General features: G+C 45.1%; 1 protein-coding gene across 4 annotated transcripts in view; it reads left to right on the plus strand.

Annotated features, from left to right (window-relative positions):
* WDFY4 (WDFY family member 4) overlaps positions 1–14,718 on the plus strand; it is a 324,112-nt gene that overhangs the window by 13,328 nt on the left and 296,066 nt on the right. For all 4 annotated transcript variants that reach the window (XM_074337248.1, XM_074337250.1, XM_019730128.2 and 1 more), the window contains one exon: positions 7,198–7,448. In XM_074337248.1, coding sequence (XP_074193349.1) covers positions 7,215–7,448 — 234 coding nt within the window. In that variant the 5' untranslated portion in view covers positions 7,198–7,214. The remainder of the gene's footprint in view (positions 1–7,197; positions 7,449–14,718) is intronic.

Here is a 14,718-nt window from a genome sequence, read left to right on the forward strand (position 1 = left end):
CACTTCTGGAGTGAACCTCTCTGAATCTTGCTTTCAGCACCTGTAAAACACTGCTACTCTTTGCTCCCTTGTGGAGAGTTGTTGTGAACATAAAGTGAGATGATACATATGAATGCAAAGCCATGAAAAGTAAAAAACTGAGCAGTGGAGTTATTACTGCAATTCACCATGTAGTCGTATCCCCTTTGCACTAAATAAAAACAGGAAAGGACTGAAACCTCTGCTTCTTGCTTTTCTGTTGGTATTCTTTCAACATCAGGACGTTTTTGTATTCTTAATGTCAGGTTATTGAGGTATAATTTACATACCAGATGTTTTACTCTTTCTAGTGTGCCCTTCTGACAAATATAGTCAGTTGTGTGACAGCTACCTCAGTCAAGATAGAGAACATTTTTATCCCCCAAAGTTCCCTTCGGCGTCTCTCTCCACCCCAGGTGAGCTCAGCCTCCTGGATGCATGGCGGGCGATACTCTGAGGCAGCAAAACCCAAGCGCCTTTGTAGCCGCTCTCCTGCTCCCAATCCCTGGCAACTATCAATCTATTTCCTGTCTCTGTAACTTTGCCTTTTCCAGAATATAAACAGAGTCATCAGACAGTATGTAGCTGTTGAGCCTGGACCCTGTCACTTGTCGTAAGGCCTACGAGATCCATCCAGGTGCTCCTTCTTACAGTGGAGACACGTCCCATTCACCCCGTGAGGGACATTCAGGCTGTTTGTAGGTTTTGGCAGCTATAAATAAACCCACTGTAAACATTTGTGTGTAGGTTTTTGTAGGAATGTAAGTCTTCATTTCTCTGGGGCAAATGCCCAGGAGCAGAATTGCTGGGTATGTGTTTAACTTTTTCAGAAACTGCCCAACTGTTTTCCAAAGTGGCTGTGCCATTTGTATTTCCACTAGCAAGGGTCAAAGCTGTGGTTGCTATGCATCCTTGCCAACACTTACTGAATTTTGTTTGTTTGTTTTTAAAGACATTCTAATAGGAGTGTCCTGGTACCTCGGGTGGATTTAAGCTGCATTTCCCTAATGAGGACGCTGCTGACCCCTCAGTACTTCTGATTAACTATAGTGAGCTATGGAATGAGACGTGCACAAAGCTTCCATGTTACTAGACTTCTGTCTTTCCGGAACCCTGACTACTCCTTTTCAATTGGCTTTTAACTTGCAAGCTCTCCTGTTAATGGGAAATGGTGGGAAGAGGGCAGGAAGGCCTAGCCCCACCCTGCCTCTGTTTCTGGAACAAGAATGCTTTGTTGTCCCCCATCCCTGCACCCCCCTCCCCTGGAGCCCCAGGCTGAGGCAGGGTCCTAGCTGACACACAGGAGCAAGAGTGTTTGGATCTGCTGACACGCAGTGAGGAACTGGCTTTTTAATGGAAAGGGAAACAGAGGAAGTTGCTGTTCTGTTCTGTATCATCTAGTTTAGTCTCCCCCAACCCTATGGCCTGTGATATAGATGGCAAACAAGGCTGCATCTGAACCGGGGTGTAATCCAGAAAGGGGAACAGCCATACACACTGACAAGGGAGGGGAGGGGACTTTCATCTTGACTTTTATCACAGCAACTCTGTCACCAGGTCCTAGCTGCACAGAAAGTCAGGGATGAAAGAGTAAACTGGAATGTTGGTTTAGCAGCCCAAACATCAGCAACCCAGCCGTTTCTTCAGGCTGTAGATGTCACCCTCCAGTGTGACAGCCTTGAATAGGGTGCCCTGGGTTCTCTGCTTCTGAAATGTTCCGAAGCAAAGCTCTGGTGATGCCATGAATCTGGGCTGGGGGAGTGAGGATGGGCTGTGACACCAGAGGGCTGGGCCCACACAGCCATTGCTAGTCCTGGTGCCTCCAAGGTCAGAGGAAAACCCCCTCTTGGGTCACTGCAGACTTGTCATCAGGTTCTGTGCACACAATGCATAGACGGGGAGCACTTCCCCACGCCCCCTCACTGTACATAGCCCGCAGGTTCTCAGCTCACTCAGGAGCCACTCTGCACTGACTCACTGTCTTGTGTCTCTTCCATTGTCAGGGCATAAAGGCAAGAGGGTGGGACTGAGATCACCAGGGCCTTTTTGATGAGAAATCTATTCTCAGAGAGGGGCAATAATTTGGTTAAGGCATCGCAGTGGCAAAGCTGGGACTGGGCTCTGTCCTGTGACTCGCATCCCAACTCCACAGCTCCCCTCTGCCTCAGGGCTGCATGACTGGCCTGGCTCCTGTACAGCTGCCCCTTGCTGCCTCGTGCAGGATGCAGGAAAGCAGGGCTTCTAGTCTGCCTGTGCTGTGTGTCATATGCTTGAGCCTGGCCCAAACTGGGAAACAGCTTGCTGGCAGAGGAGAGGGCTTTGTCTTTTTCTGGAGACCTTGGGACTGCCCCCCCCCCAACCCCTCGCACCAAGCCTCTAGTTCTCAGTCCTGCCTAAGGCTACCTTTCCTACCCTGTCTGCTTTCAAACTTCCACCTCTCCAAGAAAACTTTCCCTTGGCCTGTGTTATCTGGCCAAGCAGGTCCCAAGTGCCTCTCTCCACCCCAGGTGAGCTCAGCCTCCTGTTTGCATGGCGGGCGATACTCTGAGGCAGCAAAACCCAAGCTGTCCACACAGTGAGATGGACCCTGCCTTGGCCACTGACTGGCAATGCGACCCCGGCGAGGTCATTTCCCTGCTGCAAGCCTCAGCACCTCCGAGGCTGCAGGCTGGTGACTTTGATATCACTGGATGGTAGGAAGATTAAGAGAAGTGGCACATGTAAATGCTGCACCAAGGGGACACTAATAAATGTCTGTCCCCCAATCCTATAGTGACATGTGCCGAGCATTGATTCAATCTGCATGGCACCCTGTGAGGGTCCTGTTATTGTCCCATTCACAGATGAGGGCACAAAGGCAGGGATGGGTTTCATCACATGGTCTAATTATCTGATCCCATGGTAGTCGAACCAGAGCAGCCTGGCCAGAGGCTGTGCTCGTGGCCACTACACTGTGTGCTACAGTAGAATCTGCAGAAGTCCAGGCCTGGAGGTGGTGTTTCAAATTTTGATATTTTCTTCATCATGCATTTTTTGGCATTATTTCTGATTTTTAAAAAGTATTGCATTAAAATGTTATATAACTTGGCTTCTGAGATTTTTGGAGCTCCTCTTAAATCTTGCGCCTGAGGTGAGGGCCCCATTAGCCTCACCCTCATCCCAACCCTGCTCTGGACCCCCAGTGACTCTCACTCCCAACTCGGCCCTTTTGCTCTGGATAAGAAGGTGCTGGAACTCGCAGAGGGCACTTTTGACAATGAAGTGGATTTTAATGATTTTTTCCTTACTGTTTTTCACACAGTTCTGATAGGCAACTTCCTGGTTTCTTCCTTTTACAAATAAAACTGAAGCAGGAGGCCTAGGGTGATGGTCAGAGGACAGGAGGGGTGCAGCCCGACGTTGGACTCAGACAACTTCTCCATGGGATTTCACGGGTACCCGCTTGTCAGAAATTCTTGTTTCTCAAACATCTCTGTCTGTTCAAGGAAGGGAATATTTGAATGTTTCCCTTCTCTGAACAAGGCTTTTTAACTTCGGAAGAGAGCGAAGCTGTCTCTGTTATTTCCCTTGGATATCCAGCTGTGTTCCCCTGGACCACATTTTCACATCATGATCTGATGCTCACTTTGTTTTCTCACCTGCTTATCCTAAAAATGTGCATGTAGGCACGGCCTCAGACACGTCTCATTGAGTGAATTTGTTGGTAGCACCTGCAGGTGTGGCCACAAAATGACTTTTATACGATAGAGATGACATTGCACTTGGCTGTAACAGCCGTACTGTGAGTTGGGAAGTCCATGGGGCTGGCTCTGTGGGTGATGCGGATGGTGGTTTGATGGGACATAGTGACTTTCAGAGTCTGGAGGAAATCCAAGTAGAAACCTTTGAGTGAGAAAAAAAAAACTTGTTTAGAAGAGGGGTCTGGGCTACAGAGAGATTTGGGTGCCATCAGCATATAGGTTCATTCATTCATTTTTTAAATTTTATTTCTATTTTTTAAGGAGGGCACAGCTCACAGTGACCCATGCGCGGGGATCGAACCAGCGACCTTGGTGTTTTTAGCACCATGCTCTAACCAACCGAGCTAACCAGCCACCCCGGTTCATTCATTTATTCAGTAACGTTTTATTGAGCACCTGCACTGTGCCTACCTCAAAGTGGACGCAGTGGCCTGCCTTCAGAGATAATGTTTAGTGGATATATGGCTCTCAGGGGGTAATTAAAGCCATGGGAAGTAGCTGATATCTCCCCTGGGGACCTCATGGAGTCAGGTAGCGTCTGACTCCAGAAAGCCGCTGCACAGCGCCCTGACGGAAACGGAGCAGCAGACAGGAACACGCTCAGCTCTTCACATTACAACAAAATAGGCAGATCAGCAGATTTTTTTTTTTTTTAAGACAAAGATACCTAGGAAGTGTAAACTTTGTATACTCTTGGTGGAAGGACTATATATTGATACAGTGTTTGGGGAGAGGCTGTTTGGAAATATGTACCAACAGCCTGAAAAATTTGTCTGCCTTAAGGTCTAGCTATTTCCTTTTAGGAATTTAAGAATGGATTACAATCTGTTATTTAATCATGAATATATGGAAAGGCTTAGACACAAGACTGTCATTACAGTGTTGTTTATACTAGTGGATAACTGGAAACCACTTGAATGCCTGAGTGTAGAGGATTAGTTAAATTAACGATCCACGTGGTTCTACAGCCACCACACAGCCATAAAAATAAAGGCACAGATTATCTTTAACAATATGGAAAATATTCGTGATATGTTTTTGTGAAAAAGAAGAAACTTATGAACTAATTTATAAGAAAAAAAAAACCAGATTGAGAGAAGACATTTGCGATTTTTAAAACCAACAAGAGACCACTTTCTAGAATAAACTTTTGCAAAGCAACGAAAAAAAGACAGGCAAGGAAAAAATAAGCATAGGTTGATAGTTTGCAGAAGAGGAAATGCAAAGGGCTAACAGGCACACAGAGATCCTCAGACTCATTAGTAGGTTAGAGAAACGCAAAGTAAAACGACAACGAGGGATCATTTTCCCTCATTCAAATTGGCAGACAGTAGAAAGTTGGGTGATGCCAAGCAGGGGTGTGGATGAGATGGGAGCAGAGCCTTCACAGGCTCTTTCTGTGTATGTGTAGGGGGGCAGTGTGGTCTGCTTCCAGCTTTCTGGAGGCATGTTTGCTGCTGGTACATGGTTGAATCAAGCAGGTATATACCTTTGACACAGCATTCCAGCTCCCAAGTTCGTACCCAGAGCCAGTCACGTGCAGCCCATCAGGAGACCTGCGTGGGAATGTCTAGGACAGTACCGAGTGCAGTACAGGAAGTCGTCATCCCTGCAGAGTCAAGAAGTCAAATAGGCACGTGACACCCACTTTGTAACACAGGGCAGCAGTCAAAGGAAATGAAGTTAACAAACACAGAGCCACATGGGTAGGACTGAAGGCATAATGCTGAGTGAAAAAGTGAGCTGCAGGAAAGATGCAGAAGGTTATCTGGCGAACTTCAAATGCATGCATTCAGAAATCTCGCACTTATGCCATGTTTTATTAGCACCCATTAAGCAGGTGTGGTGGGCAGGGTGGAGGGCGTGGGGAAGAGGGGAATGGGAGTGGGGAGTGGAGGTCCAAGGAATAAATGAGTAAACTACCAAAGCCAGAGAGGAGCCTGGCCCAGGTCAGGGAAGCGACTGCTGGGACTGAGGGATATGAGGCACCCCACCCCTGCCCCTGCGGCTCAACCCAAAAAGAAACAAATCAAACCCCCACCAACCTCCAGCCCAACCAATCAACGAAAACAAAAGTATAAATAAACAGTTTGCCTCAACAACATTATTAGTGCGTTTTTATTAAACTATATATTCATAGATAGAAGCAGGGATATCAACAGTCATTTTTCTGGGTATGGGCAAGCTTGGTATTCTTCCTGATATTTCATTCCTTCCCAGTTTTTGACACTGAACTTACATGGCTTTTGTAAAAAGAAAGTGATTCACGTGAGATGGAAGAAGAGCCAGGGACATGTGGAGTTTTGTGCATGAAGAGTGAGAGTTTCAAAGAGGGGATGGCTAGCTAGTCTGGCCGTGTGATCCTTAGTTAACTCCCATTCTAGCCTGCGAGGGGTGTGTGTTTGGGCTAAAAATAAAGCAAGACACACCCCCTCAGCTGCTGTAGCCCAGAGCAAACCACTGGTGACCCACTCTGTGTGTCTATTTATTTGGTTGCTGCCCGGGGATTCGTGGTTGTTGGTTGCTGGCCAGATTCCAGGATATATTCATACATGGTGACGTTGTGGTTTAGGGATGGGGGCCTCTTGCAGGGGGCCTGGGCAACCTGGCCCCTACTTGGAGCTTCCTCCCCTCCTGACAACCAAACCAAACCAACCTTCCTGGTGCTGAGTCAGTCTGATTCACCGAGAGTGTGGCAACGGAAAGTCAAGGGCACATTAAAGGTACCTTCTTGAGTTTACCTATCTGGCAAATAGGTCTTTGGCTATTTTCATCACACAAGTTCTTGCCCTTTCACCTATTGACCCAAGATCTATCGCACAAATTGTTCCTGTTTGCACTAATAGTGAAGTATTTTTAAGTTAGAGTGGGGGTTTAAGAAGTCATCTTGAGGACAAAGTCCTCCAAAAATTGTCTGAACAAGATAATGCTGAGAATGAAGAACCTATATCCTTTGACTCGGGGCGTAGAAGGAAGTTACCATTGAAGAGCTAGAATTACATACTTCTGTAAATATTGCTAAGACATTTACACATGTCTCTTCTATTTACTCAGCCTTTCAAAGAGGAACAGCATCAGGTAACGAGAAAGCAGGCTTTGGTGTTAAAGGCTTGTGTTTCAACTACCATCTAGCTGCCCCTATGCGTTTGGCCCAGTTGGCTTTCTTACTATTTAGAGAAAATCGGAATGCTTCTTTCTCTCTCAGGAGAGTCTGTGTAAAAAGCCCAACACATGTTAGATTGTCAATATGTGTGAGTCACTCTAAATCTGAATCTCTTCTTTAAAAAGTCTTCCTATGTTAGTTGGTTTCAGATTCTTAGAGGAACCATCATCAGTAGGAACTGGACTGAATGAGTACAGTCCATTGTCCCACAACCAGCTTCATCAGGAAGTGCTGTGACAGGGCTTTTCATTTTTTGTTGTTTTGTTCTGAATTCAGATCTGCTTTGCTAAGGCATGGAGGTGGAAGATGTTCCAAAGGCTGAAGACGGAGCTGAGGATCCAGCTTCACAACAGGAAGGCCCGCCTGATGTTGCTCAACCTGACTTCCCACATGGAGGGCAGTCCCAGGGCCCCACAGCTCTCTGGGAGCTGCTAGAAAGGAAGTTTCTGGAATATCAGCCGTTGGCTCATGGGAGCCCTGCTGAACGTCAGAAGAGCCTGTTGAGTCTTCTCCCATTGTTCCTAAAGGTCGGTATTCTTATTTTTGGAACTGTAGGGAGATGATACAAAGCTCTGGGGACACGTTGCAATGCTTGGAAACTGGAGTTGGTGGTTTTAATATCATCACAAGTGTTGTCTGGTTGCTTAGAGGAGAGTGTTGTGCTATCTAATAAAGATGGTAAGCATGGCTTACCTCCAGGATGAGGAAGGGCATGGAATGGATGGACAGTTGGCTCTTACTCTTGTCTCTTTAGTTAAAAAAGTTGTATTGTTCAGTTACAATCCCAGCTTGGAAGCCAGAGAAGAGACCAGCTCCTTTGGGAACTAGAAAAGGAGTGTGTGTCTTGAGACATGAGGTGCAAGGATGCTGGTAACCTCAAACACCAGTCATGCAACACCAGGGCCTGGAAGGGCCAGGACGCAAAGTGCACCAATAATGCAACCAAGGTATAATCGGTGGAGAACACCCAGAGCAGTGCTCCTATCGCTGGTTACAGGCACACAGGAGCAGTCCAGCCTGTCCACTGGGCCAACACTCTGGCCAGTGGCAGCTGGTGACAGCATGGGTGCAGGGATTTCCTTTGTTGTCTTGGAACAAAGCTCCTGACAATGAGGTCTGCCTTTTAGTTGGATATATTGAAGGCTGGTTGTAGAGTTGGACACGCATCTTTGTATGAGGATTTAACTTTTGCTTCATGATTGCTTTGGGTTATTATTTAAAAAATATACCTATAAATAAAGCACAGAGAATATGAGCTACTTTGCACATTGAAAATAGACTAGGACAGATGGAAGCTTAGGCAGGTTTTTATTAGGAAACACCTTCGTTAAAGTTTCTTCTAACTTATTAACCACAAATATTTAAGGATTTCCAAAGATGACTCACCATCTTTTGGGGATCATATTTATAAGATGCATTGAATACTTAGGCGTGTTTTTCAGTTAAAAAAAGCCAAATATAATAACTCATTGTTCACTAACTCATTATTTTCCTCCATGTTTTGGACTTGTATACTCCATTCACCCCATTTAATAGATTGGAGAACTGAGGCATAGGGACTGTACTAGAAAACAAGAACTAGGTTAGGAGAGATGGCTCATGTTTTTCATTCCTAGCCTCTCTGCTCTAACAACCCCAATTTCTGGGAGATGGCTCAATCTCACCAGTTCTCAGATCAATGTTGCCTTAAAAAAGGAAAAATGTGAGCAGCTTCCCACCATGAGCGAAACTTACTGGGCATGTGTATGGGTCCATCCATTGCACTGTATCTTTCCCCCGGATCTGGGCAGCCTAACTCTGGTGAAAGTACTCTGCATCTGAGAGCCAGGTCTTGGTATTTATTCGCCTCTTTCCAGATTGTCAGTTTGAGAATCCCTTCATTTGTTGTAAAAATATTTATTAAGTTCCTATACTCTGTTCTAGGGCCTGGGGCAATGAGATAGAGAAGACAGATAGAGGTTTTACCCTCATGGAGAGTTCAGTCCAAAGCAGAGGGTACCAAGTAGCACTCAGAATGTGGTTTTGCTTGTAGAGGTTAGAAATGAATTAGTGGCCTTTTTTTTTTTTTCAAAGTGGAAAGTTTTCACCTGAAAATCAGATTTCCAGTTTCTCTTGAAAATTTTGGTAGCTGTAATACTAATAATTGGATAGAGATGGTTAGGGACACTCCTTTTCAACAGAAGATGGTCTTGGTCTCTAAGTTTACCCCAGTCCCTCACTCCTTAACATCTCTCACCCAGTGCACCTTACTCATTTATGTTATCTGACCCTATAGGCCTCTGAGCTTGTGGCCTCAAGAACAGCAAACACTTCCTATTATAACGGAACCTTGATATTTGTCCCTGTTTCCCAAACCCTGTCCTGGTAATTGGAGGCATAATGGCCCATGAGCTTTCAAGTCAGAGAGAGTAGGGCTCAAGCCCTGGAATCACTGCTTATTAGCTGTGCATCCTTGAGCAAATTACTGAATATTACTGAATCTCCATTTCTCATCTGTAGTGAGATTAATAACACTTTGCTGGGAGACTGTGAAGGTGAGATAAGATGATGCTTATGAAGTCCATTGCACATGGAAAGCAGACACGGTCCCTATTAGCTTTCCATCCACCTCTAGGATATTAACTGCACATTCTCCAAACTATTGACATAACCTGCTATGTTTTGGATCCCTGGAGCCCTCCTCTGATGTACCCTGGAGAAGCAGAATATTACAGGCTTTTCATCTTAAAATCTACATTCTTTTATTAAGTCCTATGTGTCTATAAACTTGTTGTTTCTATTAAGTTCTGACTAATAAAACCTTGCCAGAGCCAGAGCCCTCAGGCTTCTTAATTAAAAGTTGACAGTGGAAAGAAACATGGGGGAAGTGGGAGATTTTTTTTTTCCAGGTGCAGTGCAGATAAAATCTGAGCTGTAGATGAAGATTGAAAATATCCATTGGAATATAGGTCCTTGTGTCAGAAGTCAAGCTTGTAACCACTATATTCTAAATTCTGTAACCATTAAACAGTGTTCTTCAAGGTCGTCTATAAAGAACCCCCTTGAAAATATCAGGACTTAATAAGTTATGCTGTGTCCTGTGGAATGTGGCTGTTAATGTCAAAATCTCATATGTATATTAGTTGTCATAGAAACCACGGCCCAGCGGGGCTCTGATTGCATCTAAAAAATCCTGGAATGCTTTTTTTGGTGGATCTCAACTCTATACTTTTCTCTTTTCACTTTGGGGCTAAGGAAAACCACAATGATCTAGAATATTCTTTGTCCTAAGACAATACACAAGAGATTTTGAATTGTTGCCCCTGCTTGGAAAGGGTGCTGTTCCTGGGTTGTGGAATCTTGCCTAACTGGGTCAGACTCTTTATCAGTCAGACTCAGCATCGGAGGGGTGGTCCATGTGTAGTTAGGGCTCCAGAGAAGGTTGATGACAGTGTGTGCCCCACCTCAGTGGCTGTCACTGGCCTCAACCTAGTAAGTCTTGAGATCTGTTGCTAGGCATTGTCTGGTGTAGCAGACTCCCTCAGAGCTGCTTCGTTGACACCTCCTCCTGCAGAGAACTTCTCTTGGCCTCTCTGGCTTTCTCTCATGTCTTACTCCTCCAAGCCCACAGCAGAGGCTGAACGTCTCCCTTCTCCCTGTCATCATAAATGCCGTACGGAAATCTGCATTAACTGCTAGGCAAGCACAAAGATTGGCTTCATTGGCTCTATATTAAAATCTAGCCCTATTGGCTCATCTCCAGAGTTAAAAAACAACTTCAGGGTTGTTAAGGAATGAACACACTCAACACTGCATTTGCTGTCTTGGTAATAAGGAAGAGCCTAGTGGAGCCTCAGGGCACCCGAACCCCAACAAGGAGCGGCCCTGAGGGGTGAGTCAGAAACAAAGTGCTCATCTAGAACTGCAGGCTCTCCTCCTGCACCAGACCCGTGACTCCCCTTCATAGGTCGAAGAGGAGTTCTTAATCACGTCAAGGGGTCGCTTTCACTGATGAAACCTAGTAATATTCACCACATTCTAACTAACTAAACCAGACATTTTGTTTAGTGTTTATAAGCCCTCACAACCACCCTGTGAAGTGGACGCTCTTCTTATCCCAATTTACAATGAGGGAAGAGAAATTTAGAGATGTTTCATAGCTTGGCCAAGGTCACGCTGTTGTTAGTGGGGAGCAGAACTTAACCTGGGCGGTCTGCTCAGGCCTGTGTTGTTAGCCACTAGGCTCCCTCGGGTAATGCTGGGGTTCATAGAACAGAGTACATCTGCTTTCTCTCCCTGTCCCATGATGCAATGGATACTGGCTTTGTCTGGCTAGTACCTATGCTCCCTTTGGGGACAAAAAGAATGCTATCTCCACACGTGTGATGTCTGGATAGCTGATTCCAGGAGGTTTCAGACAAGGAGGAGGTCTTATCACATCACACAGGAGACAGCGCAGAGCCAAGGGCTTATCAGTGCGCAGACCAGTGTTTTTAGGAAGGATTCAATTGATGGTTGTTCTTTTCCTGCCAAAAGCCTGTCCTTTCTAGAACCCTTCCTATCATAGGGTGTCACTAAGAGAAGAATCATTCCTCTAGCAAGTATGGCAGGTCTTGCTGGCCTTCTACTAAGTTTGTTTCGGGGCAAAGGAAACTTCAGTTTCTCATGTTGCACAGAGATACTTGTGGACTTCGGGGGAGTGAGAACCCTAGATATACCTGTTGAAGATCATTCTTAGAATGTGTTCTTTGAGAGAAAGCAGGCAGTGAGATCCACAGCAATTAGTATAAAATTCCTCACTGTTTGGGACAGACAACCAGGGGGCTGCGATAATATGAGAAAAAAGGGAGCTCTGTGGATGTGGTAGATTAGAGATGCTGCAAATGGATTCACCCTGCTGCCTTCGAGAGATGGCATCTATGTCCCCTTCCCTTGAGTCTGAATGGGTTTGTGATGGCGTGGCTAATGGAAAAAGGCAGAAGTGACATTTCTAGGCCTACGCCTCAAGAGACTTGTCCTTTGGAATACTCACTCTTAGAACCCTGCTGCCATGTTGTAAGGAAGACCAAGCAGCCCTATGTAACAGCCTATGGAGAGGAACCGAAGCACCTGACCTTGCAGCTGTACTAGTTCATGCCAGCCAGCACCAACTTCCCAGCCATGTGACTGTGCCATCTTGGAAGTAGGTCACTTAGTCCCCAGCTGAGTAAAGCAGAGAAATATGTCCCTGCTGAGTCCTGCCTAAATTGCAGGTCAATGAGAAAAATAAATGATTGCTATTATTTAAAGCCACTCAATGTTGGGGGTGGGGATTGTTTTATAGTAATATATAACCAGGACAGTGGGTAACATGGGGAGGAATTCATTCATTTCCTAGTGCGGAGTGATTGAAATTAACACTCAATCGATTGTACTTGGAAGTGAATGTTTGTATGTGTGGGTGCACATGTGCATGTACACAGGTTTGTACTCAGGCTAACTGCCTAGCCGGTAGTGCAGAGTTCATGCACGAAATGTGATAGTCTCATAAAAAGTAAGCATGGACCCAACTGACACTGGATTAGAGAAGAGTAGCATTAAATATAATAACAAGGATGATGAACAATTATTTCCGACTGTGGTGTCCAGAGGGCATGGTGAGGGTCAACACCCCTCTTCATCCTCTCTGTCTGTATTTCTTCAGAGTGGGGCCTGGAACATGGCTTATTCCCATCTCTGGGAAACAAAATTTTTGTTGTGTTAACCTTTTTTTTTTTTTTTTTAATTTACAAAAGAGAGAATCAACTGTGTCACACTAGCAGGGGAAATTCATGTAAAGTCTCTGAAATGTTTTGAGCTCACTTAAAGACCAAACCACCAAACTCTGCGGTAATGGAGAAGTAATAATATTGCTGTCATACTTAGAAACCAACCAGTTCTCTGTCATTCAAAAGCTGGGGTTTTCTCCCATTTCCTCAAGAGCTTTTTTCATTCCTTATTGTCCTTTGGAGACCCGAGCATCATTTTCTTTCTCTTTCTTCCATGAGAGGGGACAGCCACAAGGCATCGTGGTACAGCTTAGATAATGTGAGTAAATAAAAGTTTTTTTAAAAATATTAAGCAATATTCTCCCAGCATGCAAGTCCCAGTTTGGGGGAAAAATTAGGTCCTGTTGGAAGCTGCCTTAACTCTTTGGGGTCTCCATGGTATCATTCAGTAAATGATTGTCTCCGTGCATCAAATAGCACCCCAGTGGCCTGAAAGAGTTAACGCGGCCTCCAGAAGTGCCCACTGCAGTCCCAGGAAGGGGTGTGAGCCTTGGGAGGATCTGGCTGAGTGTACAATTACTGTTCAACTCACAGCGGCCCAATTTGCTTTATTGTAGCGTGCCTCCTGGAGTCCCACTGCTTGAAGACGATCTAGATGCTTCCGAGTCAACTGCCTGCAAATTGGTCTTTGAGGGGTTTGCCAGTGCAGGGAGGATGCACCAGAATTTGTTAGGAAGACATCATAGCAGAGTTCTTATTCCTGGGGAGGAAAATAATCTTACCATTGGAGTTCCTTGCCAAAGAATTGACATATTCTTTCCAGGGATGAAAGTTTCCAGGTGGTAGCTGGTTTCCAGGTGGTAGCCATAAATTTTTTAGACATGCACATGCTACTTGGGTTTGCGTGTAATAATTTAACTCTTCACTCTGTGGCTTAACTGATTCTCTGGGCTTACCCTCTGGCTCAGCCTTAGTTTCTGTAAAGTGGGAATAATAACAATATGAATCTCAAAGGGTTGTTGTGAGGATTAGTGGGAACAATGCATGTAAGTGTTTGGCTCAGTGTTGGGCACAAGACCAGCACACAACACATTTGGCCATTATTCTGCATATTGAGCATTTCATAATCACGTGTTCACTTATCAAGTGTTTGTTGAAGGCCTACTATGTGCAATAGTATTTAACATTCTTCTAGCATTTTTGTAGTTCTAGCAAAGTTCTGATGTTCTGCTTTTTTATTTACAAAAGAAAGGGCACAGCTATGTCCGTTTATAGGGCAGAAAATGTAAAAATATTTGGATACAAAGTTTTTTTTTTTTTTTTTTTTTTTTTTTTTTTAAAGATTTTATTGGGGAAGGGGAACAGGACTTTATTGGGGAACAATGGTCAAATTGTTGTCCTTTCAATCTTAGTTGTGGAGGGTTCTGTTCAGCTTCAAGTTGTTGTTCTTTCAGTCTTAGTTGTGGAGGGCGCAGCTCAGCTCCAGGTCCAGTTGCCGTTGCTAGTTGCAGGGGGCACAGCCCACCATCCCTTGCGGGAGTCGAACCGGCAACCTTGTGGTTGAGAGGACGCACTCCAACCAACTGAGCCATCCGGGAGCTCAGCGGCAGCTCAGCTCAAGGTGCCGTGTTCAATTTTAGTTGCAGGGGGCGCTGCCCACCATCCCTTGCGGGACTCGAGGAATTGAACTGGCAACCTTGTGGTTGAGAGCCCACTGGCCCATGTGGGAATCAAACTGGCAGCCTTCGGAGTTAGGAGCATGGAGCTCGAACCGCCTGAGCCACCGGGCCGGCCCCCTGGATACAAAGTTTTTAAAAAACAAAATAAATACCCAAGTACTCCTCACCCATATAAAAGGAATCAAACATTTCAGATAAACTAAAGCCACCTGTGCACACATTCTAGAGCTCACTCCCCTTCCACCTTTCTCCAATGGTAACCCCTATCCTGCTGAATTATTAGGAATATATCATATATATACATACACACACACACACATATGATTTTTTTGCAAAATGGTATTTCACTATGATTCTAAAAACCTGTGAGACTATATATAAATTATACAATA

The sequence above is a fragment of the Rhinolophus sinicus genome, linkage group LG07, assembly GCF_036562045.2.
Source record: "Rhinolophus sinicus isolate RSC01 linkage group LG07, ASM3656204v1, whole genome shotgun sequence".
Lineage (NCBI taxonomy): Eukaryota > Metazoa > Chordata > Mammalia > Chiroptera > Rhinolophidae > Rhinolophus > Rhinolophus sinicus.